The 27,969-nt window shown below is 39.6% G+C and overlaps 1 protein-coding gene and 1 long non-coding RNA gene across 7 annotated transcripts; one reads left to right on the top strand and one right to left on the bottom strand.

Moving 5' to 3' along the window:
* Window positions 1-4,682: 4,682 nt before the first annotated feature.
* Window positions 4,683-22,244, bottom strand: LBR (lamin B receptor). 5 transcript variants are annotated; one of them, XM_086878864.1, is made up of 15 exons: window positions 21,111-21,639; window positions 20,417-20,581; window positions 17,650-17,830; window positions 15,961-16,155; window positions 14,545-14,628; window positions 13,951-14,125; window positions 13,186-13,379; window positions 12,386-12,440; window positions 10,920-11,114; window positions 10,273-10,376; window positions 9,735-9,860; window positions 9,469-9,637; window positions 8,256-8,336; window positions 8,027-8,149; window positions 4,683-7,053 (listed from the first exon to the last, which is right to left on the bottom strand). In XM_086878864.1, exons 3-15 carry the CDS (start codon window positions 17,812-17,814, stop codon window positions 6,893-6,895), a joined length of 1,827 nt encoding a protein of 608 aa, XP_086734990.1. In that variant the 5' UTR covers window positions 17,815-17,830; window positions 20,417-20,581; window positions 21,111-21,639; the 3' UTR covers window positions 4,683-6,892. The 5 variants fall into 5 exon arrangements, with proteins under 5 accessions (XP_086734990.1, XP_086734988.1, XP_086734991.1 ...); XM_086878862.1 differs by lacking the exons at window positions 20,417-20,581; window positions 21,111-21,639 and adding an exon at window positions 22,035-22,244; XM_086878865.1 differs by lacking the exon at window positions 20,417-20,581 and having other exon boundaries at window positions 21,446-21,738.
* Window positions 21,809-26,552, top strand: LOC147655062 (uncharacterized). 2 transcript variants are annotated; one of them, XR_015283758.1, is made up of 3 exons: window positions 21,809-21,934; window positions 22,585-23,138; window positions 24,998-26,552. It is a non-coding gene; the product is annotated as an uncharacterized LOC147655062 (long non-coding RNA). The 2 variants fall into 2 exon arrangements; XR_015283759.1 differs by lacking the exon at window positions 21,809-21,934 and adding an exon at window positions 22,292-22,365 and having other exon boundaries at window positions 24,998-25,430.
* Window positions 26,553-27,969: the final 1,417 nt, after the last annotated feature.

Below are 27,969 nucleotides of genomic sequence, written 5' to 3' on the forward strand. Positions count from 1 at the left end.
TCAAATGCCACAGAGCACCTGGAAAGAAGCCCAAAGTGTAGCTTTAGAAGTGCAGTTATTAAATGGCCACACAGGAGGGTTTTGGGGTGCTTGGGGAGGTCCTTTCACTTCTTGAGCTCTATTTGGGCAACTTAAAATTGGGGCAATTATTCATTAGCTGTGCTAAGTTCATCTCCACCCACATTGCTCAGAACCTGCCTGAAGACGGAAAGAGAGAGACATTTCTGACCTGACCACAGTGAGACCCCCCCTGGGGGTATCCACAGCCAAGGCAAACTGGTTTAGGATCCCTTCTCAGGAAATTCAAATTCACTTCTTCTAGCCATCATGGGGAAACCCTTCATTGTTACTTCACTTGCCAGTGTCCTTTCTTGATGCTGCCTCTTTCAAAGCAGCAACAAAAATCACTCCTCCTGTTGCTGATCTGCTCATTTGGGATAAGATTATTATTAGGATGCATCCTCAGTTTCTCCCTATGGTGGACTCCGAATTTTATCTTAGTCAGGAATGAATTTGCTGTTGTTTTTTCCTGGACAGCTCCAGCTTAATTTAATCTCCTCAACTCCATACACACCCTATAATTGTGTTTAGGAAGTAAAACTCTTTCAGCAGGAACCATTGCTGCTCTTTTTCCACAGAAGATATATTTGGATGTATGTGTCTATGTGAGCAACACATCTTCATCATCCAGGTGCTGACAGCAATTGTTCTCATCCTTATGTCCATTTTCTGTAAAATATGAATATTTTGGTCATCCATTTTTTATCCTGGATCACAAAATCTTGTAGACCTTGATGTTGCTATTAAATGTGTATTGTCCCAGCATGCAACTACTACAGTTATCCAAACCCAGTGACAAACATGTATCCTGTCAGACTGGAGACCAATTTCTTTTTCATGACCATAAAGTACATTCCTGTCCTCTGCTGATGCTTCCCTGATGTAGGAGGAAGGCTGCAGGACACTCCCTGGAACAGCAGCTGAGAATAAACAAATTGCACAAAGCAGGTGTGAAGCACAAAGACCTTTATGAGAAGAGGCAGGCTGGGAGAACCAGATGTAAGATTTCAGCAACTATTTCACAGGTTCTCTGCCTGTTGCTGTTTTAATCTGTTACTACTTAGAAGCTGGTTTTGTTGATGGGATTTTTTTTTTTTTAATGGTGTTTTCTTATTTTCTCACTTATTTCACTTAGAAGAAGCTGTGAAAATCGTGTATTTCTGTAATAGTGCACACACAGGCACAACACATGACTAATTTGATGGAAGAAATTTCAGGCAGGCATATTCGTGGAGGAGCTTATGAATCAATCCCTCATGGAATATTCTGTAGTTTCTCAAAATAGAAATGTATCATGGAGAGACCTGATGCAGTCTTAAATACAGTATAGAAAATGCCACACTGCTGTAATTCAGTAAGTCATGTTACCTATAGCATAATTATCATTTCAATATTAATGAGGAGTTTTTATAATGTCATGAGGAAATACTTTCATTTCATCTGGTTCCATTTGTTAAATGCCATTAAATGGAGCAACACCAGGTACATTTAATAAAATGGTTATAATGGAATAGATTGGATTTTTGTATCACTTCTCTTTTTCCTAATTACATCTGTGAATACAGACATATGTTATCAGAAATAATAATGAATGCAGCAGAATATGTATTTTACACATCTATAAACTATTGGAGCCACGTAGATAAATGGGGACTCTGCATTACAGTAGTATAAAGGTGACAATTTCAGACAGAGAATGCTTGGCTAGCAGACTTTTACAGCTCAGATAATGGCTCTTTATAGGCAAAAATTGCTGTAAATTGTCTGGACCATGAAATATCAATTGGAGAAGAACTGCAGCCAAAAAGAACTTCATAAGGTACAGCTAATGTGGCTCAAATGATATAACCAAGCCCTTTCTTCCAAAGTTAATGAGGTTTGCAGTAAACTACAGCTTAGATTGCTGATGAAAATGAAGAGGATGCTGAGCAATTTTTGTTTCCCAGTGCTCTGTAAAATACCAGCTTCATCAAAGGAACTGAGCACATAAAGACACGAGGTTAAGCAGGGACGTAAGGAGACTGGAAATGTGGGGCTTTGCTATTAAATACAAAAATTATAATTTTTGTCTTAATATTTAAGGAAAGTATCTGTATTTCTTTAGGTCAGTGTGGGAACACTGACATTTATAACAATGTTTTTACTTGATTAGAACAATGTTTTTACCTGAGGTTCAGAGGTGTAAGATCAGCATTTTTGTCTAAAGCTTAGGAGACATTAAAGTTGTTCTTTTTACCTCCTTAACTTAAGCAAGCAAACCCACCAAAGAATCCCTGCAAGTTTCGGGAATGCCCTGTGGGAACAAAACCAAAATTTTTCATTTTGATTTTGTTTAGTTTAGGAAGGGGGTGCGGGGAGGGGGATATGTCACAACTGATCACTTGGGCTGTGATTATTTGTAATAAATTCTCACCAGGCTGAACAAAACCACCAGGCCATGGGTCAGGAGCTCTTATTCTTTACTGTGTAGTCATTCAGCTGCAGCAGCAGCAGCAGCCCACTATTGTGGCTGAGGAGCCCCTAAATTTATACCATAGACTTCCACAAGTTGTGGTTAACAAGCCTTTAATTTTGTACTGTACACTTCCATAAACTCTCAGCTCCTCGCAGGAAACTTCCCAAAGGTTTATTTTGGTTCTCAGCCTGGCTAGGTTCCATTCCCTGAAGGCTGTGATAAGCAGATATAAACACATGCAGAAATTGCTGTATGATTCCAGTGTTCACCTTTTGTCTGCAGGATCAGTTTGCTTTCAGAGTCTTGACAAGATTATAAAATTACACATAGAGAAGAGCGTGAAATAGTTCTGCTTTGGTTTTTTACATCATCATTTGAGCAGTCTTGCATGAGCATCGTCTGCCTTGCCAGTAGAAAGGCTTTTCCATTAATAGTTACAATATGAGGGGGATTTTTGAAGCTGTGTTGCCAAAAGCTAATGGTTTGAATTTGAATGTGGCTTTGAGTTCAACATTTTTCCCTTCCTCTGGGCATTAATTTCTGCTTATATCCCCCAGGATCTACCATTTATTAGAGCTCTTTTCACAGGAATTCACTTCATCTGACTCTAAGCTTTAGGTGGATCCCCTGTCTGGTCAGTTCATTAACATTAAAGTTTCTGCAGTTGGAAATACAGGGGCAAGAAGGGCTTAAGTCAGGCTGACTAAACCTAGTGATATCCAGCTCCAACAGGGAATAAAGGAGGCATCAGGAAGCTCCTGGGAAGCTTTTCCTAGAGGAAGGGCAGAAAAATCTGTGTGATGAGCACAGCACCGAGCCACTTCCATTTGCATTTCCCAGGTCCCCCAAGAGAGTGCTGTCCCCCACTTTATGCACGAGCATCTTTCCCTTCTTCAGCCAAGAGTCAGGAGGGAACTGAAGAGCACAAGGACACAGGGAACTGCTGCCCTCTTCCAGTCCTTTAAGCAGAGGGCGGGGAAACCGATGGTTGCCGTGGAAAAACGCGTTCTTCCCGCAGCAAGGCAGGTGCTGCTCCTTGGGAACACAGAGCTGACAGCGTGCAGCAACAAGTGAATAACCTGCTCCACCCAGCGTCTGCAGGTTGAGATGCAGCACTGGGGGAGACAGGAAAAGGTTTTGCTAGAATCCCTGGCTCTGGCATTCCCTATCCCTACTCAGAGGGCAGGGGAACAGACTACCTCGAGGTACAGAAGGAAAATTACTGGAGACATTTGGCTGCAGCACCAGATCGTGTCCTGTGGAGGAAGATGGATGAGATGTTGACATGATGGGAATATGATAACCACACACACACACTCTTACCTAAAAAACATAAACACCAGTCCAGTTTGGCCAACTTCCAATTTTTCCTTCAAAAGGTTTCCCCACTCTCACGATGGGACACAAAATGTTTCTCATGACATTTGGGAATGCTGTTATTGCTGACACTCACATATACAAAAAGGTAGAGAAGATGTTTGAAAAATATTTGTTTAAAGGTTTGCTGGTTAAGACTTCTTTTTAAAATACTAAAAGAGTAAAAGCTCTATCAAAGTATTTCCTTCTAATTTAAGGGAACTTCCCCAGCAGAAAACAGCTCTGTACAGACAGTGCAATATGTTCTCCATCCACACACAGGAAAGGATTTCCACCCACTCCCCCAAACAGCTTTCACTCCCCAAGAGGCAAGAACTGTGCTTCAGGAAGGTTTTCATGAGCTCTGGTAAATGTAATTTCAGCAAACACTTTTATTACCTAAGGGTAAATATCCTTCTGTAAAGAAAACTATCATTCCTGTTCCACTACAGTCTTGTAGGCCAAACTTATATTTATTTCCCATGCAGTAACACTTTGTGTGGATACAGCCCAATTGGTTTTGGTCTATTTGGTCTATTAGAGGCTGTGGGGGAAAATACAATATCCTATAGGCAAAGTGAGTGTTAATTCTGTATTTTTGCACCTCAGATTCAAGGTTTTTTTGGAGTAGCAGAAGGGAAGAAGAAAAAAATGCCCAGACAAAGAGAAGCACCCCACATGAGCTCTTAACACTCAGCCCACAAGCACAGGTACAATAGGAACTCCAGCAAACTCACACCTGTACTAAATATTAAAAAATCAATGTAATTTTTATCAAATAGCCCCATTAATTGGAAAAAAATTACACTACTTAGTTTTAAGCAAAACCTTTATTTTAGCTCATAGGCTTGTTTGTATTAAAAACAGTTACTTCAAAATCAAATTCACATAAAATTCAGCATGTAAATGAACTGAAGTTGTCATTGGTCAGGATTAGGTTCTGAAAGACAAGTGCTCTGAATGACATCTGAACAACAGCAGATTTTAAAAAACAGCTGCACACCAGGGCCCTTTAATGATTTCTCCATTTCCCATAAATTCACTCAGTGAGGATTGAAAACAGCAATATCCCAGTTTAATCTGCTGCTTCACGCGAGTGAATTCTCTCGAGTCTTGTTAGAGGCACTGCTATTTTCTGCCAGCAATCAAAGTACTTGTCTTAAAATAATTTCCTTACAACACCAACAATCAAGCTACATTATATACACTTCAATTGTACAATTATCTTTAAAAAATGCCCGTGTACAAAATAGGTTATTTTATTTTAAAAAAAAAAAAATCACATGCTAGATTTCAATTACATCAACATTTTAAAATAACTGAAAAAAATGATAAATAACATTCCAATTTATTAGGAACACTCCTGCAAGCAAGTGCAGAAGTATCTGCACTATATTTAATATTCTAATAAGCTGTTTAGGGCAACTTGTGCTATAAACCCCATGTACAAAGTGTGTGAAAAGCTCTTACTTGTGACAACAGAATAAAAGCTAATTAATTAAGCAAGAGTATTTCAGTAAAATTATTCTACTGATGAAGTAAATACCACAAGGGCATCTCATTTACAGCCAGTTAGACAAAGAACACAGCTAGTGACCAGAAGACATACATTAGTTCAAAAGTCAAATATATACAAAAATATATTAGAAAGTGGTTGAGTTTAACCACAGGCTCATGTAAAAAATGTTGTTTTAAATAGCAATAGCAAAAAAATAGCTATTTCTCTATCTGCAACAGTACAAAAGGCAACACCTACATATGAGGTAGCAATGCCAAATTAAAAACAAAAAGAAACCAAAAAAACAACTTTGGATTGAGGAGCATTTCCTATATTTTCATAAGCATATCTGTCAATACAAATATTTAAATGAACACTTCAATTGTTTCAAGAATTAACTACATTAATTTACAAAACCCTTTATTCAATTATTTTTTTTTTAAATTACTGGAAATTTGTTTCGTTACTGATTTCTCCTGTTTCTAAAAAAGCTGTTGCATTTTTCAAATCCAAACACTGTACAGCAAAAAGTTGGAGGCTTTATTATACACACTTGGTAAACACTATGGTACATTAAGACTTAATTTACAAAGATCAGAAGAAGCCAGCTGTGGTCATTTTATCCTTTTGTGCCCAACAGGCAGACACGGCACAATTTTTACCCCATGCTCAGTGCTAAAGGCAAGCTGAAGGTTCACTACTCCCTGCCACAGCCACAGCAAGTGTTTGAAGTGTTTCCCTCCAGGAGTGTGAGCCACAGCACGGCTTCCATCTCTAGGGCCGGGGCACTGCCAGGCAGCAGCTCAGAGCTGCGCCCAGGCTGTGCTGGAACTGCCTCAATGTGGGGTGGGAGAAGGGAACAGCTGTGCCCCTTCTCCCAATTCCATCTCTGTCCTCCTGCAGGTGCAGGGTGGGAGAGGCCAGCTGAGCCTCTCTGACCAAAAAAATGCGATCAATGAAAAGCCAGGAGGGGAACAACCATACAGCTGAGCTGTGCCAGCTCTGGCCATGGGCTGCAAGGCCCCTCACTTGAGTCAAATCCTGTTCCCAGCTCCCCTGACCAAAAAGACCTTGCTGCTCCTCCAATTCAGGCAACTAAATTGGACATTTGAAGTTAGATGGTACAAGTAACACCAAAAAATGAACTGGATGGAATTTCAGCATTTATTGTATTAAGAAAATAATATACTTTACATCACAGTGCTTAATTAAATGCAATAAAAAAATGTAAACTCAGAATTCTAGATAAAATTTAGCTTGAAAAATTAGGGCTCAAAGAGTTTCGAAAATTCACAATTTTTTTAAAATTGAAGTCACAGACAGTCAGTTCACATAACTTACATGTTAAAATTTACTCGTAAATAACACCTTTGACGCACTCCAACATTGGGTCGGGTTTTGTTTGTTTTGTTTTCTTTAAAAGCCTAAATAACAAATGACCAAGTGCAAAGGTAAGAGGTATCTTTTTCTCTGCAAGGAAACTAACTGTAGCAATAATTTGCCCATCAGGCCCCTGGAGTGCTCTAGTAGATGTAAGGGAAGATGCGGTACGGGACGCGCTGGCAATACCTCTCCCAGGCCAAGCCATACTTTTGCTTACAGTGGTGTTCATCACGAGCCTCTCGATGAACAAGCAAGCAGATGAAATAGATCACGTAGAAATAGGGTAAAATGTGATTAAAACCTGCAAAGGGAGAAAGTTAACTTAGATACAGGACAAAAATCTAGAGATGGTAGCTATTAACATGTTTAAAGCTGATGACACTTGTTCAAGGCTGAAGCATTTTATACTCCTAAAGCATCAAATATTCAACAGAACAGTGCAAAGATTGTGAGGTTATGTTCACATGCAGATAGAAAAAGACTCATGAATGCACAGAAAGTAATTCCTAAAATTCAGAGTCACAAAATCTACCAATTTCACCCCCAACGCATGCGAAGCTGGCACACATTTTAAGTTCTTCAGTTGCCAAAACCAGGTTTCCAGTCAAATCTCTGCACCTTCAAACTCCCCCACACAACAGCTTCTCTACTTTGGCTGCGGACATGAGCCCATGGAAACTGGAACTGACCCAGAAACGTGAGACTGCAGCCCAAAAAGCCAGCTGTATTCTGGGCTGCATCAGGAGGAATGTGGCACCAGGTTCTGATTCACTCTGCTCTCCTGAGACCCCACCTGAGAGTTGTGTCCAGCTCCGGGGTCCCCAGTACAAGGAACACTGTATTACTAACAAACACTTTGAAAGATAATTTCACTGTGTTTGACGACCTTTCTTTAAATGCATTTCACTTCAAGTCATCCCTGTATATGGTAGCCTTTGTCTCCAAGCAAATTCCCACTTTTGAGGAATTTCAGCTGAAAACACACTCACTAGCCTAGGAAACTTGCAGAACAGCTGTATAGCAAGTAAGTCCCATGGTTATTGAATGATAAAGTGTCAGAAAGATGAGTAAATCTTTAGTATATGCCAAATCTGCACCAAGTTAGAAAGGGTAAAATGGAAGAGAAAATGCATTGCGTTAGACTTATGACACAGAAATCTGCAGTTCAGTAGGGTTTGCTATCTCAAATAATTACCACTTGGCATTTCAAACCCAGTCAGATACAAAACATAAAAGCATTTTTGCTCAAATCCACTTTAGCCACAGAAACTCACCACAGGGTAGGGACCATGCCAGAGCCATGATGATGTCACCGAGGTAATTAGGGTGACGAACAAAACCCCACCAACCCGTGACAAGAAGCCCTTTTCCAGTTGCAGTGGGTATAAATTTCAGATCTGTGAACAGAACATTGTGGTGAATGCAGCGATTGAAATATGTATTTAAATATTACAAAGAGCCATCAAATAAAATCACAGCCAATGGAATAAAAAATTTACTCACTGGCCAATTTGGGATCTGCTGGATTCCGTCGGAAATTGTTTTTCTGAGAATTTGCACTACGGAATATGTAATACCCAATACCTGAAAATAAACATGATGTATTTTGTATTTTCAGTATTTTCCAGTTCTCTCAGATTCAACAAAAGCACTCACATGCCCTCTGCCACACTTATTCCATCAAAGTTTTCTCCCCAGTGATTCAAATGATATTTTCTGGTTCTCAGAGTTCTAACAAGATAGAAATACCATTGGAAACCTGCATTCCATGTGCTCCTTTTTGTTACTGTCCTGGTTTAGGTCACCCCAGGACAGTTACTAACTTTGAAGAGATTCTGAAGAACCTGAGCTTTTTAATGTAATGCCGACATACGGTGACATACTGAACTTTGTATGGTTACAGCTCTATTTAGCAGCCTAGCACTTTGTTATAGCACCTTCTCCATAAACTGACTACCCATTTACAAGATCATGATAATAAAAGAACCAGGCAATGAATGATCTGGGTCTGAAATTCATATCCCCCATAATTTTCACACAACAGCTTAAAGTTACTTTTGCTAAAGCTGCATTGAAAAAAGATGATCACAACATACTTCAAATAAAGGTGCCATTAAAAAAAAATAAATAGAAACCCAAGAAAAAACATTAGGTGAAGATGAAAATAAATTTTCTGGTTCTCAGTATTGCACATATTAAGTTGTACGTCTTCTCATTTTTTCCAATTCTTTGACATGTCTACAAAATATGAGTGGGTTTTTTTGTGTTTCCTGTGCAGATAATAGAGACAACAAGGCTATGTTGCTGCAAATTTAATGTTGTCTAAAGATGTGAGATCTTTTCTCAAAGCACTCAGCTTTGATAAAAAAAGATGTTTTCTACTGACATGTGTTTGTAACTGTGGTCATCAGGGAAGGAGATGCAAATAGTTACTTTCTCCCTAGGTTCAGTAGAGAGTTGCCAACTAGGTACTATTTTTTTTAAAAGTGAACTCAGAAGTCACTTCTTCAACTCCAGACAGCACCCACCTAGAGCTGCCTCTCACCAGAACAATTAGGTGTTTAGTCTCACCTATCCTTCATTTGCTAAAATGATAATTTATTATATTCTTTGTATTTCACAGGAGCCAGACAATGACTGCTGCATCTGAGCTAAAACTTCACCTCTCACAACTATGTTGTAACCAACAGAAACAATGGCATTTACTGTAACTTACAGTTCAGAACAGTAATTGCAGCAGCAACAGGCCAAGTAATTGTGATGGGATGACCCACTAAGTAGAAGGCCTGCAGGCTGTAGACAAATGGAACCCACACCAAATCTCCAAATGCCAGCATGAATCCAAATCCATCATGGGTAATATCCATTGTAGTCAAAATGGCTTCCTAGAAACAAGGAGAAAAGAATATTAGCATTTCCAAAGCTTCTCTCTCTTAACATTGTAATTAGAAATGGAAACAGTTGAAGGGGATTGACATTTACCTCATTCCAAAGAGCATCCACCACATAGAGAAGCTGGAAGCTGTTGACAAGAATCATGGACAGGGATGGCACACTGAGATTGTGGATCTTCATCTCAGCCAAGAGCATTGCCAAGTTTATAACAACCTAAGTTAGACAATATTTTAATTTTAAAATTACTTGCAAAAGAAGGTGGTCTTTATTATTACACTACAGGCATTTTTGACCAATGTTTAGGCTTAAAAACACTATAAACTATATCACAAATCAGTTTGCAACTAACCACATTTCTGAAGCTGTATAATCTCGACATATTAATACTTTAAAAAGAGTTTCCATTTGCCACAAAACAAAGGTAGAAACTTCCTTCAAGTGAATAAAAATGGTCATTAGAAAACTAGCAAGGTGTAGCTGTTTTTCAGTACTCATTATAAATATATACGGTGTTTATAAATACATACATATGTATTTCCTTAATATCAATTGTATGTGTGTGTGTGTAAAAAAACCCCTCTGTGTCATATTTTAGCAAATAAAATAACTCAGATTACTGACTCACCCAGCCAATTAATCCTGGACGCAACTCACAGAAGTATTTGAGGTCAAAACTGCCAATACGAGGGTTTAATTCATGTCCAGTAAAAAAATCATAAATAAAATATCCTGCAGGTAAGACACAACCTCTGTTAGCAATACTCTTCCTTTTTTTATCTGCCACTACACTCCTCCCCATAAGTAAAATCCCCCTTTCCACTAATGTTCTCTCATTACAAGTTTTTAGAAGTCTTCAGATTGGAAAAAAAAAAAATTTCAAGTGCATGTGCAAAATACAAAATAAAATCTACACAGTTTGTATTTTAAGATGCCCTATTTATTAGGAAGACTAAGCACTTTAAAAGTTCTCCCTGACACTTGTTCCTTCTATTTAATTGCTTTTGTCTGGGAAAAATAATTCCTTTTAGCTGTGACAATTACCCATCCATCAAAAAACGCGAACAAGAAGCAAAATACCATGCCCTGACTTCATGATATGTGGGACTGGAATTGCAATAAAAATAAATAAATATAAATAAATAAAAAGCACTTCACAGAAAAAAGTAAAAGTCACGGTCTTATTATAACCAGCCCTACATCTAGCCTTCAATTTGTAAAAATGAAACTACAACAAACAATTGGAAAGAAATTATCCAGAATGTTCTAACTCACCAGAATTTCCACCTGGTGCTAGTTCTTCCTCAGGTGCTTTCAGGGATCGAACATACAGATAAATGCTCAGTGCCAAAGAAAATGCTGCAGCTGCCACTGCAAACTGCATGAAGTGGTCATACAAATAATGAAGCTCAAATTGAAAGTATAACAAAACTCCAATAGCTGCAGCAGTCAAAATAAAAGCATAAAATCCTAAAGGATGTAGAATAAAGGCATATTAGTCAAAATTTAAAAAAAATAAAAATAAATTGTTCTAATAGGACCTACGCAATCCAACCTTTTTGTATTTTTACTTCTTACAATATTTGTCTATATCCCAGTAACATCTTGGAAATCCCACAGTTCAGACCTCTAGGGCACAGCAATATAACTAAGAGACTCTAAGCCCTGAAACTGCTCATCAACACGACAAGAGGCAAGAGCACTCTGAATACCTGTCAATTTTTTATGCCATAGGATCCAATTTCAGATTTTAGTGGAAACATGGACACTGACACTACAAATGGATAATGATAGCAGGTCACAAAACCTTATCTGTGGGACAGCTGAGACAACCATATTCTCATCTCTGAATCATCTTCATATATACCTTGATACAGATAGCAGTAATTAAAGTACTAAGATGATTTACCAAGTGATAACACAAAACCTTTTGCATATGTTGAGAGTATAAAATCATGCAGAATGTATTGATGCCCAAACAGGAGCAGGTAGTTCTCTGCTGCTCTCAGCTAAGAATTTTCTATAGATCCCTTCACAGGGTCACAGGGGTTGAGGTTAGAAGGAACCTCCAGAGCTCATCTGCTCTAGTTCAGATGGAACCTTTTTGTACTTCACTTTGTATCCCAGTGCCTCCTGTCCTGTCACTGGCCATCTACTTTTCCTCAAAAAAAAAAGCTTCTAAATTTGCTCATAAAATTAGCCTTTGAAGCACCAAGACAATGTAGTTTGTTTTTTTAATAATCCAAATTACATAGCTTATTTCCTCCCTTTACCAGAATGCAGAAAGAATAGCAGCACTATGGCACAACTGAAGACAAAAAAAAAAAAAAAAAAAAAAAAAAGAGAGAAAGACAAAACAAGAAAGAGAGACGTCCAAAACCAAGACAGGTATGAGACAGCCTCAATGAGACTCACTTGCAGGATGTAATTCTCCTTGTTTCTATTACTTACCGCCCTACTCCAACTTGAAAATGGTGCATCTTACCAAACTATGACAAAACTCAGCTTTTTCATGTGGTATTTGGATTCCACTACCACCCCTGTACAGTGTAACATCTTGCTCTTGGGCCACTTAGTTCCTGATGATTACCAAGAAAAGGCTCATCCTATTTTATCCAAGATTTACAACAGATACATTCTCTGGTCAAACCGTATCTATCAACTTTTGTATTTCATGGTGCTGAGCACTGCAAATCACACAGTGGAATCACTTTTAGAATAATCAATTGCAACATGCTTACCATTTATCCGGTACTGCAGTTTCCTTCCACTGGAAAGGGGCAGGCCTTCTACAACCTAGGAAGAATAAAATCTTGATGTTCAACAAAGTATCTTCTGTGGGCCCTTCAGGGGAGGAAAACCAAGCTCAACTCTGCCAGAAAGACATTCAGTCAAAGCAACCATCTGGAAACATTCAAACCTGAATCTCATGCATTGTTCTAAAAAACACTCGGGAAATAAAAGAATAAAAACATTTTAAAAAATAAACCTCTTCCTAACCAGCTTGAAGAAAACAGAACTGCTTCAATCATTGTGAACATGTACAGCAGTAAAACATAATTCATCTACTTCAGAGTGTCCTTTCGGAATCTGCCAGTAACCCTCAAGTCACAAGAGAGGGAAGGAGAGCCTCTGCCTCATATGCATATGGCTAGAATGGTTTATAGCTTCCTGTAAATAAAGATTACATTCCAAAATGCTGGATATATCTATAAGAAACTGAATATTGAAATAGTTCATGAATTTAAAAGTCAGATACCTAAAATTTTTCTAGAATTCTATCAAGCAAAGTTTATCCACACTTTGATCTGAATGCCTATAAAATGCCTTCTGCCTTCTCTACTGAAAGGCTCTGAAACACAAAAATTCTTAAGCAGCTGCACTGTTTTACTTACAGAAGTCTGCAACAGCCATATTCCAGTTTATTATGAAAAACTGATTAAATTGCTTTCAAACTCACTGCATTTAGAACATGCCCCACCTTCCAGCCTAACACACAGTTCAGTTGCACATAAAGACCCCATTTCTCCCAACGGCCTACCTTTCCAATTGGCAGCAAGTAAAACACAGCTTGAAGGAAAAACCACAGAAGAAAGACACCAAACACTCTCCCGTCCCAAAGACTCTCAAGTGCTGGCAGAGGAGGGAAGTTCAGAAGGCTCGGATCATCTTGTTTGCACATCAACAGCAAGTAGAATACAGTAGCAGGCAGGAGAAATATCAGCATGAAAGTCCCTGTAAACAGACATCATGGAATGTTAGAAGGTAAGCACAGAAAATTTAAAAAATTGTTTAAATCCCACTAAAAAAGCTCAATATTAACTTCAGTAACAAAGACAAGGTTGTCATTATCTTCTCCTGAACAAGACAGCAACAATGCCAAAGTCATGTCACAGGACACTGAGACATTGCTCTCACTCCCATACAAGGTCATCTACCGCAGGATCACACTCATTGCATCCCTCAAAAATAATCAAAAAACTGTCGAAAAAATACTTTACTGTCAAGTTTCAAGCAGCTAGGTTTTGAAAGTGTAAAAGCTTTGCTGGCTATTCTTAATTTTAATCTAGAAATATATACATCTTAATGTGCAAAGAAAGGCACAAGATCTTCACTGTACTTCATGCAAGAACTAAGTGCAACAAATGTTCTTTGACTGCCACCAAATCAAGTGAAACACAACAATTTTACTCTGAATTCTGCAGCCAAGGTCCAAAAAGCAGTTGTTGACACAACAGTATGGTCAATAAGTAAAAACCATAAAATAGTACTAATTTTCAACTATTAAGACAATTTGCACACGTACCAATTCTTCCCCCAAATTCCAGCTCCTTTGTTTTTGTTGGTACTTTCTCAATTGGTTTTACAGCCACCAAAGTCTTTTTCTCTGAATAGATCTCTTCTTTTTTGTCATCTTTCCTCGAACGCAAGCTGTACTGCTCAAGCACACGCTTGATTTCCAGGTCTGGTTTTAACTTTTGCTGTGAATGAATAAAATTAATTTACTAAAGAGTTGCTCAGTGATTTTACTTTATTGTAGTTCAATACTGTATATTTCAGAGGACATTACTCACTATAAAGCACCAATGCACAATTATCCATTCATATAAAGAAACTTCTATAACCAGGCACTGTAACCTGTTGGGCCATAATTACAGATCATCAGCAGTTCCAGTACAGACTATCCACTGCCACCCTCCTCCTTTCCCTTCCGCCATATGCCTGGGCAACAATCAGGACGAAGGCAAAAAAAAAAAAAAAATCACTTTCTCTGTAGCAAATTTACTTAACCTCTAAGTTTTCTTTTTGCTTGATTATTGTATTGCCCTTTTCTAGGAATTTCTGAGAGAGCCAAGCTAGGAACATGACAAAAAGCTAAGAGCAAATTCCGTATTCCTACCTCCAAGATGATGCAGGATGTGTCATTTTTTTCTGTACTTTCAGGTTCACCATTGTACCTCTTGGTGTTATTCTCACTCGGTTTCTGGTTAAAGGAAGAAACACAGTTTAAGCTTTCAGGGTCCTGTACACTGCACTGTTCTGCGAAACTGAAATTTTGGTTTTCCATACAGTATCTCTGAAGAAATAAATTCTCTCATAAAAATTCTTCTCACAAGTCTAGCTTACACAGCTCTGGGAAGACATGACTTACATGTTTTATTTCAACCAAAGTTTTGTTGAAGAGAACCCGGTCTTTCTAGTCATACAAGAGCCAACAGATCAATCCAACTCCTCATATAGAATCCAGTACAAGACCATCAAAGATTTTTGAACCCTTTTATCCCAAAAGGTTAAAAGTACAAAAAGTAAACAGCAGCTGCTGGCTAAAAAACTACTTACAACTAGCTTGTGATCCACAGGCACTGGATCACACAGTTCTAAAGGAGTTTACTGCAAAACAAATCCCACAACTGTCCCAGTGCCGAAGAGCAGCAATTTACTAAACCTATCTAGCTAGTTTATATTAATCTGCTTTAGTTTAGCTGAAACCTAAATAAGCTATGATCATTTTCAATAAATCAGCAGAATGCATTTCCATTTCAAGGGACTGTGCCTCAGACAAGCAAGAAGCCATCTCAAGGGCACAAGAGGCAGAAGAAATGCTGTTTGTCTCCTGATAGAGAAACATCACCTCTACTCCTCTTCACATAAAGATCACCAGAACCATTTTTAGCACTCAATCTTCACAAAAATGCTATGAACAAACCTAATGAACTTCAGCTAAATTACCAGATTTTGGTAAATTCAGAAATCCTTACAGTTTTGCATTATTATCCATCAGCAAAACTGTATTTATATTTTCCACACTGCATGTTTTTCACTACTATTGCAATAAACTGTATATGATAATAGAACTCTTTTTATTTCAAATCCAAATACATACCTGCTACATACCAATTAACACACCAAAAAGTAAGCTAATTACCTTTTTCCCCATTTCACATGTGGAAGCAGATGGCTAATGACTTCAATATTAAATATAAAAAAATTTGTGTTTGTTTGGATTCTGAGAAGTTTGCAGTATCACCAAATTCAAGTGGAACTTTATAATCCTGGTTTACCTCTCAAGAATTTCCTCAAACTTTGCAAGCTAGAAACCCTATTTCTAAAGAAAAAAAGGCAGTTATGAGATATATTTTTGCAGGTAATTATGCTGTCCAGGGAGCATGAACTGCAGCTGGCTTTTACAATGATAAACCCAGCCTCCATTAAACCAATCTTACACAAATAGCCAAAGATTCTTTTAATAAAAAAAAAAAAAAAAAAAAAAAATCGAGCAAAACCACACAAAAAAACCAAAAAACAAAAGCAATACCGGTAGAGCTAAGCTGGTCTCCTGAATGGTTTTCTTTTTGTCATCTTTGTGTTCTCTGCTTTGGGAAGCAGAACGACGTCTGCCCCTTGCTGGCCGACCAGGAGACCGAGACCGAGAGCGAGATCTGCTGCTACTTCTTCTGGAGGGAGAACTTGAAGAAGACTGGCTCTTCCTGTGCTTGAATGCTGACTGTGACTAAAAGAAAGATGGAAAGAAAGCAAAATCTTATCCACGTCCTAAAGAACAATTTTAGAAACATGGGGTGTTTTTGTGCTGAGGACTCTGGCATACAGTTCTATAGATCTGTCTCGTATTTCCTCTACTGATGCTCTACAAAGGCTGTTGAGAAAGAGCAACTGCAGAATACTCATTTTGCTGGCAATTCCCAAACAAGCCTGTTCCAAGTCCAACTGCTGCTGGCAATTTCTGTTGAGCTACAGAAAAGAGGATATGGATGTAAACTACCAAAGTGAGCACCAAGCTGTTAAGCACACCACCCTCTCAATCCTGTGCATAGGGAAAGGAATTGAGAGCTGTCTCTTAAGTCCTCAGAGGCTGCTCTCACTTCCACTACTCAGCTTTATTAATACTTTTGAGATAGCAAGGTTCATCATCTGTGTGAGTCAATACAGAGCAAATCAACACTAAAAAAAAACAAGTCATCCTAAGCATTTCACTGTATCTTGTAACTATCTTCATGAACAGCTTACTCCAAAAGCACTGTTTGATTTCTCTGTGAAGTCTACGATGCTGATTTCCCCATGTAGAATTCCCACAATCAAATTTTTATAATGCATAAATGTTTCATGACAAAGAAAGGCATTTTCCCAGCTTGAGTCTGCTAACCTGCATGCAGAAGTAACAAGTCAGAAGGTCTTAAAACAGTGAAAACAGTTGTATACCTCAAGGCAGAAACATTTTGGTCCCAAAAGAGAAGGCCAGTTACTGGGCATGGACACTGCCACCAAGAAGTGACACTGTAGTTCACATAAAGACACACAAGTTGGCTTTGAAACTATGCAGGTTTCAGAACAGGTCATGGAAATGGACTACAGTGAATATTCAGACAGGGTTTTTTCCTCCTGCATTACTCATTTTCAACTGAAACTTCTACCAAGTTTCAAAGGCCTCAATGATATTAAATAATAACAATATGTAAAGAGGAAGGAATGTGTTTATATTACATGAACCCTTCTCAAGGGCTTGTAATTGTAATTAATACAGCAAAATACCTCATGAAGCTTTTGAGGACCTAAACCAATAAAAGCTATTTGCAGATGTTTTAATTATGTGCTTGAAGGGCATGCACTGTTTATATTTACAGCGACCTTTAACTACATCTTCTCATTTGTGACCAAATTTTCTTATTTAGAGATGGAAAACCATCGAATTAGTATCAACCCACTGATTACTACCTTTCTAAGGCACCCAAACCAATTTTTCATGAAAAATCATGCTATAGAGCTCCTGAAGGATCAGATTTGGTTTCCTCAAAAATATTACACTTTTTTTACAGAAACAGAACAACCATGATACTTTAAAGATGGAGTCATTCTGAACTTCTACTTGAGGCGTCACGTAAGAAACTAATTTAGTGCAGATTCCTTGAAGACACAGATAACAAGAATTTGCAAAATAACAACCCAGTCCTAAGTCGAAGTACTGATAATTAAAAACATGTGTACTCACCCTTATATCACTTTCTTTCAGTGCAAGTTCAGTTCCATCTTTGTACTTGACAGTATAAAGATGAGCAACATCATCATAACTGGTCACTTGTACTTCATAGTACAGGACACTTCCCGGCCAACGGCCCATCACCACCTCGCCATCAGCAAACTTCCGGCTTGGCATTTTCCAAACAGAATCCCTAAAAAATAAATCTGTCAGTCCACATGAAAGCTAAACATTAGGCTTCATTTTCCCCTACTCTTTCTGTATCATGTAACTGAAAAGGGGACCCTTACAACAAGTCTCCACTTTAAATAGGGAAAAGGCTGTGTGATAAGAAAACAGCAGTGATCTCTTTTCCAAATCAACAGGAGACAGAAGAAATAAGTCTTAAAACAGAGAGAAGATTGAAGCTGCATGTTCTCAAAAAGCATTGAGATGTATTAGACTAGTACTGAGCTATGATATACAATCTCCAGCATCAGGCAAAGCACATCTTTGACCAAAATTACATAATGAAGCTCATCTTATCTAGAGGGAAATGCAAATTACATGGTATTGAAGTGTCCTCTAACCCTGCCTTCTGTGGTTCTACAGAAATGACAGAAGCAACGATTTCTGAGCATCAAACATCCCCAATCTCTTAAACACAGCCACATTACACACTTTCTTCAATTTATTGTGTCAAACACTCAAAAGTTAGGAAACTTTGGAATTTAAGCTCTTGTCTGGGTTGAATATTTTTCTTTTCCATCTCTTTAGCACAAGGGCATAATGCCTTTTCCAGGGCTCCATGGGAAAACAAAGCACAGCATCAGAGCAATGACAAAGTAACCTGAAAAACTAAATTCTATTCCCCTGTCTGCACCATCAGTTTCCACTTGATATTAACAAAATGTGGTTTAAGTGACTACTACCCTTGGTTCACCCCACCAGGTGCTGGGAAAAAACACAACTATAACTTAAATAAAGTTGGTTTTGAATGTAAAGTCCTGTATAACAACTGTTTGTAAAGTGCTTTGTGTTTTGTCATTGCCTTCTGAAAACAGATATCCAAAGTAGAAAATACTTTTAATCTGAATGTATCAAGTGAGACTACCTCAAAAGTCTAAGGTAAAATGTACACTAACATCTGTACCGGCACCATGTGTACAACCTACACGGGAACTCAGAGGGGACTGCAGGGACAGGGCCAAAATACAAACAACAAAATGTTAGCGTCAAAGCATATCATTTTAACTTGTTTGCTTTATAAATAAGATATGAAGCCACACAAGCTAAGGTAAATACGAGTCTTTAACTAGATAATCATTACATATTAACTAACCTGCAGTGAAAAGTTAAGATTCTCGGGGAAAAAATACTGTTAATATTCAATCACAGACCTTCATCACATGTTGGGGGATGGGGATCAGTGAGGTTCTACAAACAATATTCATTTGATTTCCTGCATTTTCTGATGTTGCTGCTGTTGTTAAATTTTACACCTGTGTAGCTCTCCAAGTCAAAAAAACCCAAAAAACTCATCAGAATTCCCTCATGTGATTTTTATTACTAATACTCCAAACCGCTTCAGAACAGAAACATCTGGCCATCTCCTTTGCTGTATAATATTTGAAGGGGAAAAAAAAAAAGTTTCATAATTTGGTTTCACTGACACTTGCCAGTCAGAAAAATTACGAGTTCCAGTCTGTGCTTGTTAGACATGTGCTATTCCAGCTCTTCTGCCTTCTAACTAGTGTTTCTTGTCCCAGTTTCTTTTTTCTGTCTTATTCTTTCTGGATTCCCACTCCTCCAGCTTTCTTTTATGCCAGTCAGCTTACCCCTTCAAATTCATAGCCCTCTTTCTTGTAACTTCCATATTTTCATTTCAAACTCTCCATTCTCTCCTTATCTCCCCATCTTGTGTGGATTTTCTGCCTTCCCCTTTACCACCTCTGCTTAAATCTGATCTCAATCCCCATTTCTGTCTCCTTGCCCAGTCTTCTCTACCTAAAAGGCACTTTAGGAGATCCACATCTACTACTGCTCTTTCCTAGTCCCTTGCAGCCAGTTTCCTCCTGCTCTTCCATAAATAGTCTGAATACTGGAGCTCCCCCAAGTGCACTCAGAGCTGTCACCAGATGTCATACCCTGACCCATGACTTCATTTCCCCTCTGCCTGCTGCACTTCCTACACCCCAGCTAACTGGTTCTTCTCCTGACCTGCAGCACCTCAGGAATCAGCTGCAAACCTGGAACCTGACCAGGACAAGGCTGGCGGACCCTCAGACAAAGCTGTAAAAATCAGAACCTTTGGAGGATAAATCTTTTTCAAAAACAGTAACATTTTTTCTTAAAGTTGTTACTAAGGACACCTACACTGTTTTTTCCAATTTATAGCAAGTACTTCAAAATTTAGGTGCGATCTCATGAGATAATAAAATGCAATTCTTTGCCACATTTCAAAACCCAGCAGTTCTGTACACAATCACAAAGCCCAAATTAATTATTATGAAAGGCAGAAAGACCTTCTCTTCCTCCAACCTTGTTCTCAAAAGGAGCTGAAGTTAGTTTGAAAAATGTGGTTGAAAGACTGGTAGCTAAATCAGTATCAAGAAGTTCAGCCTGAGGTAGATTTCACCAATATGAGATTCCAAAATAAACAAGTGGAAATATCTTCTGACTTAAAAGTAACATACAATTTTATTAATGGGAAAACTTAGGTATTTTTCAATTTTTTTCTTTAAATATTACAGCTTAATAATAAGCTCAAACATTAAAAGAAGTAAATGCAACTTCTTACCCTATCAAAAATTATCACCTTGTTCTGCACCCCAGTACCTCCTGTGAGGGAAGTTTGCAATCCTCATTCCTTATATCCCACTTCAAAAAGCTGCACCTTTTAAAGGCAGCCTTCATCTGTTCAGATAACCAACACAATTACTGGCATCGAGAAAAGACAGGAAGTCTTAAAAAAAAAAAAATGGTTTAGAGATTACATTTTTAATTTACTGCTGTTTCAAGCTCTACACACCCCTGATCATTTTCATAGTATCAGCTGGCATCAGCCTAATATTCCCAGTAGTTCTGCACAAACTTCTGAATTCCCAGGGCTTCAAAACATGAATCCAAAGAAAATTATCTTATCTGATGAACCCTGCACTGTACAGACACCTGACTGCAAGTTTAGTCACTTATCAGGAAATTAAATTAATGTTTTCTGAACCATTACTATTTTCCTTTAGGAATCTATAGTCTAAGAGAAAGGATCAAAAGGACTTTGTATCCTATACTAAGCCAATTAATGCAAATCTCCCTGAAGCTTAAAAGTTGGTAAAGAATAAAAGTTTCTGCTGACTCAAACAAGAATGAAATAATTAAAAAGAAACTTGGCTGCGAAACATATTGCCCCATGCATGCATTTCTGGTCTTCTTAATGACTCTCTCACTAGATATGTGGGAAGATATTTCAGCGTGGAGAAAGTGATGATTGTTACCTTGTAGCCACAGGGAGAGCACACCCCATCAGCAGAAGTTTGGTACAGTTTTAAGGATAAATAAACACTAAACAAGTTTTCGCGCTTGGAAGAGCAAAGCTCACACACACTCAGTGATTCCATTTCCTAATTCTGACATCTCACCACTGTTAGATAACGTTCTTGATGTCAGAGGAGGGAGCCAGTTGAATGCAAGAAGAAATGCAGGAAAGTAAATGAAATGCTGACAGCCAAGGCTAACAGTACACAGAAAGTTACTACTGAATACACCAAAGAGAGCTTTGCAGGACGTTTTCAGCAACACCGTTACTCTCTCCACATTTCTAGCTCTTCACCTTCAGAACGGTGGAGGCACCTATCCCTATCCAAGCCAACTTAAATTCACCACTTTAAATAAGCGCAAATAAGCCTCGAGGCAAAAATAACAATCCATCAACCCTCGGGCTGGGACTCGAGGATCTTCCCTTCAGCTTTCCAGCAGAAACCCCGTGAGCGGAGGGGACACGGCAGGACCCTGAACTCCCGAGGCAGGGCCCGAGAGCGGCGGGGCGCTGTTGACAGGAAGGGCCCCACGTGCCGGCGGAGGCCCGGCCCCTCGGCCTCGCCCCGCCCGCGGCCCGGGCCTGGCGCGGGGCCTCCGCCGCGGGGGAAGGGAGGGACCGCGCCCCGCCTCGGCGGCCTAACGCCGCTCGGAGGCCGACGCGGAGGAGCCGAACAAAGCGGAGGCGCTCGGCCCCGCCACCTCCGGGGCCCCAAGCGAGAGGCCCGCGCCGCCCGTCCGCCCACCGGGAGCGAGGCCCGAGCGCGGGCGCGGCGATAGGCCGGTGCGCTTCCCGCCCGGAAAGCCGCCAAGGAAAAGCTGGGGGAGGGGAGGGGGTGGGAGGTGGGAGTATCCCGGCCCGCTCGCGCCGCCATTCCCGTTACCTGGAGCCCGCCCGCGCCGGGCCGGGCCGGAGGCGGTTCCGCGGAGCGGCGGGACCGGGGCCCGAGCGCGCGCCGCTCTCCGCTGTGGGGAACAACCGCCCCGCCGAGCGACGGTTACGGCCGCGCGCACGGCCCCGCCCCATCTCCCGCCCGCCAACCGCGCCCATTGGCCGGGACGCGCCGTTTGAATCGCGGGGTGGCCTCGCGCCATTGGCTGCGCGAGCGATGGCGCGGTCCGCCCTCCCCGCCCCGGGGCGCGCGCCCGGCCCCGCCCAGTCCCGGCGTGAAGGGGGGGGGAAGGGATGCGCTCGCCCCCCCGCGCCTCCCAGAGGTGATGGCGGGAGGGGAGCGGAGCGCACGGGAGGGGGAGCGGGGCGGAAAGGTCGCTGTCGTGGCGATGGGGGCAGGCTCAGACCGCCTGCGCCACCCAGGCCCCGCCGCCCGTGTAAACAAAACCGAGGGTTTTGTTTACGGAGCACTCGCGGCGCTGGAGGCGGCGAGACCGCGAGTATTCCTACGCTCTCCGAACAACAACCCGTGTTTCTTCCAGGCCTGCACCTCCAGCGCTCAACAAACCACAAAATGTGGTAAAAATGCAGAAAACAACATCCCCTCTCGCTCAAAAAGAAAAAAAAAAGACGAAAAAGCGGAGGTGGCGAGGCAGCGAGTGCTTCTACACTGACCGAACAACAGGCTGTGCTCCGTCCAGCAGTAAACAAAGGCAAGATGTGGTGAAAACGCATTGAAAACACACGACATTGTCCAAAAGAACAATAAAAACGGGCAAAAAACCAGAGGAGGCTTATGAAGCAGTGGGACGGCAAGTGCTCCTACTCTGACAGAACATCAGGCTGTGCTCCGTCCAGCCCTGCGCCTCAAGCACTCGACAAAGCCAAAATGTGGTAAAAATACGGTAATAAAAGTGCAGTAAAAGCACACCCACTCTCTCCAAAAGGAAAATAAAATGAGGGCTAAAAAACAGCAGCGTGTGGCGTGGTTACCCCTGTGCTTCTGGGGCAACTTTTCCAGAAAGGCCATTCGAGTTCCCGGACAGGTTTTGAAATCAGGAAGTCGAAGCAATACTTGAACAGGCAGAAACAAAATGTATTGTGAAAAAGTTAACAAATCGTTCTTAACATTGAGGTTTGGTGTTCAAATAAGCTGCTTCCAGTGTTGGGATCTTAAAAGGGGTGAAGTGCTTTTAGAGTGAAATACAGATGTGTTTGTGTCTGCACAAGCATATATCTTAATGGATCTCCCAAATTTTCTAAATTTGGCTAACAAGTGATGCTCTGTCCTAATAAAGCTTCCTAAAAGAAGGGAAATTCCCTAAAGACAAGATCACCATTGTCCCATACAGAAAACTGCCAGTGCCATGCAGACACAACAAAAATCTCAGATAAAAAAGAACCCTGAAACAATAGCAATATCACCATGAAATTAAAAAATAAAATAAAATAAAAACCACAGCCAAAATGAACTGACATGAGCAGGCCTCATGGTAGTCATGAGCTGAACTTGTCTGAGACATAATTGCCTATATTTGGGGGTTGTTTTTATGGTTGTTGGTTTGTTTGTTTATTTGTATTGGGGTTTAAGTTTCTAGCTATAATTTTTGAATTAAGAGTAGGGCAAGCTTTTTTCCTCTAAGTGGTTGCAGGAAATGGGAGTTTCTGGGTGAATTATAAAAAATATTTATTTTTTACTATTTATTCTTCTTATGTTCTCCTTGATTTTTTAAATTTTCGCAAGCAATCCTTTTTAAATTACATTTTGTATCTCCCCTATTTTTGTACCACAGAGGTCCAGTTTAGTTTGCCAAGCATTCATTGTATTTTTCACTACATGATGGAGTAAAAGATGTCTAAAGGAGTTTAAAAGTTACTCAGTCAAACCAAAGTCACATGTAAGCATAGACTTTAATAAAAGCAGTCAGGGTAAATTTGGTTTTTAGTTGTGTTAAGGCAATCAGCTTTATCTGAGAGACATTTGATAACTTACTGCACAAAAGAATGCAAGTGAAGCTTAATTTCTGGTTTCAGATAATGAATATTTTGGCTCAAGCTAAGATTTCTGCTTTATTTACTATTGCAAAGTTTACAACTATAATTTTAAGAGCTGTTCAGTCTAAATTACAGCAGGTATTTCTGGGAATGACCCTGCTTCATTTTATTGGCAGCAGAGGCCTACAATTAACATGTTTAAATATGAAGGATTTCAGCTGAAGTCTTGTTTAGAGGATAAACTTGCCTTCAGAAAAATGGTTTGGATTTGGGATTGTTTACTGAAAGTGGATTAGAAACCTCTTGGGACACTAAGAACAGTTTATTGCAGTTCTGTCAGTGATAATTGGTATACATTTAAGAGATTATTTCAGAAATATTTATGGGATCATCACAGGACAACTATAAAAATGGGACAAGTGTGAAATCCAGTCAGCATCACTACCACCAAAATTATCTGCTGCAAATTAGGTCTGAAATTTGCCAAGATCTAATAAAGCATCTCAATCTCACAATGTAAAACTAAGAAAATAATTCTCTAGGCTTTCATTTTAATGAGAATCCCAGAATCATCAAAGTTGGAAGAGCTCTTTAATGTCCCCTAACCCAGTCATCACCCCAGCACCGCCATAATCACCCATAACCCCTAAAAAGTTGCAAAAACCTAAAGCTGCCAACACAAGAAATTTGAGAAACATTCTGATAAATGGCTTTAGCAGAGGCTACAGGGTGGGTGGGGTAATAAGCTTCTGTTTCCTCTCCTGATTAGGCCTTTACTTCAGTGGAAGAAAACACCCATAAGACTCATAACAATGTGGAGGTTTTTATCTCTGTTAAACAACCCATGTATTCATATATATTCATATATATGTGTCTGTGTATATTCTATGTGCATATGTCATATACACACAAATTCATATATATTTATATATATATGCTTCTCTTTCTCCTTCTGTCTAGTATCATATTTGATCAAAGCATCCCAGCCTGTCCATATATGAAAATATATCTACCTTTTGCAAGAGTGGAGGAAAATTTCAGGCTGGCAGCTGTGTTCCTGACATGAAGCCAAGCATTTACCTGCTGCAGCCAAGCTGCTGATGAAGAACACATGCACTGTCACACCACAAAACATAACTGGAAGGGAAGGAAGACTAAATTCTGCATGTGGACAAAACACTTCTCTCTGCTTCTCAAACATTGAAAAGATAATGATCCACTTCTTAAAGGCGTTGTGAGTATGCTCAGGCATTTTGGGGATTATTCCATTAGTATATGTAATCTTCTTCCTATTTTTTCAGTGGTAGAATGCTTCTTATTAAAGGAGAAAGAGATTTGGGATTAACCTGTGAATGTTACCTAACTAAATCAATAAAGGTTTTGTTTGCACAGACCTCAGTAAGGCAGGGATTCCACCCTTGACCACGGAAAAAGTTTCTCATTATATATTCATTGATGGTGTAGCTTGGAACTTCAACCTGCCTATAAAGGAGCAGCCTGCTAACAAACAGTGCTCTGGGCAAATTAAGTTGAACACTTGCATTCTGGGAGGTTTTGCAAAATGTTTATCTTTAGAAACAGCTTTAAAAAAACACTCAAGGCTATCAACCATGCTGGGCTCAGCAAGAAGAAGAAGAGGGACACAGATACATGCAAACTGACTCCAGTTCTCTAAACAGGAGGAGAAAAAAAGCGCATTGAACCTTTGATCTCCACAACAGTGCAACAAGTTTCCTTTCTGTGTTGTATGTGAAATTATAAATAAGACTTGTTATTGACTGAGGGAAGTTGATGCAATTCTCAGAGAAATGGGTCTTGAGATAAGAGTTTTGGCTACTGTATCTTCTGCTGGGCTGCTTACCTTGCCATGTTTGCAGCATGGCTGTTAAATTACTCCAGCAGAAAGCCCTCGGGACAGTCGAGTTTCTGAAGACTTATGGAAAACACAGAATATAGGATTTCCGAGTATTGGAAAGACAGACCCATTTATTTGTGGCAAAGTTATATGCTTAAAAGAGTCGTGAATGTTTAAACAGAAAGTATCTTATTTCCTAGAGAAAGATAGAAAACTTTAAACAGATTATTCTGAATACAAAGGAAAGCCACATTCATCCCCTGGGTACTCACTGACTCACAAGCAGTTTCCCAAAAGTCTTCTGGCTTTTAAACCTGTATTCTTGGTCTTCAGAAAGAGGTTACAGAGCAGAGTGACTTCTGCAGGGATCTCCAAAGGATAGGAGAGACAGAACCTACCTTTTCCTGATTCCTGTGTGACAACCTGCCCTGCATGAGGGGAGAAACTTGGCCTCAATCCCCACTTCTGGCACACTGACAATGTTACATCCCTAAACATGAAGGCACACTGGTACCTGAGGAAAAAGAAACAAATGAAACACGTGGCAAATGCAAAGCAGAGCCCAAATGCTTTGAAGTGCTAACATAAACAAGTATACATGTATGTATGTGCATGTGTATGTGTATATAATGCACATAAATATATGTATAGATAGATAAAGAATGAAGAAAACATTAACTTTCCTGTCTTATTTTTGCAACAAGTGCATGATTTTTATGCCCATGGCTGCGCACAACTCTCTGCAGTAAGATGAAACTAACATTTCAAATGTATTTATTTGAAAAACAGGCTGGAGAGGATGCTGGTCTGAACAGGCATCAGAGCCATGGGACACAGACGGGCAGGGATCAGCAGTGAGGCTGCTGACTGGGCCAGTGGCAAACAAGGCCCTGCATCAAGGCACAATATTGCAACCCCCTCCGGTTTTCTAAATTGTGTTAAAAATTCACTGCAGTGTGGGGGAATATTTAAGGAAAATAACTCGGGTAAATTTGGACACAAAATTTGTAACAAATATTTATAACACCGGGATATGTAGAATAGGTGATAATTCTTACCAGAGTACAGACACCAAAGATATGATTTTATTTAAAATGGCATTCACATTCTGTCTCTTGTATTTGGTGCTACTGCTATCCTCCTACCTCTCATCTTATTCTAGAAAAAAAAATTAATTACTCCAAACATGCAGGCCTAAACCAGAAGTGATAAATGAAGTTATCAGCTCAATGCATCTAGTGAACGATGAGCTCACATACTTTGACTTTAGGAGCTGGTATCACTTAATATCTACTCTCAATAAAATTGACTTCTACTCTGATTAAACCTGTTCAACTGGTCCTGCTTATAATTCTTTAAAATACGTTAATTTAAATATTAATTAACTCTTTGAATTTAAACATGTATCTTTCTAATAACATGTTAAGATATATATACATGTGCTTAATGTATCCACTGTGGTTTATGAAGATGGAAGGTTTAAACTGATTCAGACCTGGTGTTTACTTTTTAGAAGAGATTTCTAAAAACCAAACTAGAATATACGCATCAAGTTCAGCATTTCCAGAAGTATTAGTAATAAATGTTAGAGAAGGGCTTCAGTATGTGTGTGATCTTAGGCATTGTTCATTGCTTAACATTTAAAATCCTTTCTTCAAAAAATATCCACATAGATTTAGTTTTGTTAGAAGCAATTTGAGTAAATGAATCAAGATGCTTCAGGGCAGAATTTGTATGTACAAGCCTACACCTCCCTCATCTCCACAAATCTCTGTTACCTTTCTTCCCTACATTTTACAGTCTACCTGTGTATATTCTGGCTATAGCTTTATATGTGGACCATTTCTAGCACAACAACAAATTTGTGTCCAGATTCTTGATTAAGCACTGAGCATCCAACAGCTGGGACAGAATTGCTGAAAGACACTGTCAGTGTGAAAACTTTCCGTGAGCCGGTACCTGGAGACAGATAAGCAGCAAATAGAGATACTTCAGAGTCTTCTCTTTGTCTCTCTCCCCTGTTTCTCTCCACTGTTCCCATTTACCAGGCAGGACAAACTCAGCCCAAAACATGAGT

Source organism: Cyanistes caeruleus, chromosome 2 (assembly GCF_971803275.1).
Source record: "Cyanistes caeruleus chromosome 2, bCyaCae1.hap1.1, whole genome shotgun sequence".
Lineage (NCBI taxonomy): Eukaryota > Metazoa > Chordata > Aves > Passeriformes > Paridae > Cyanistes > Cyanistes caeruleus.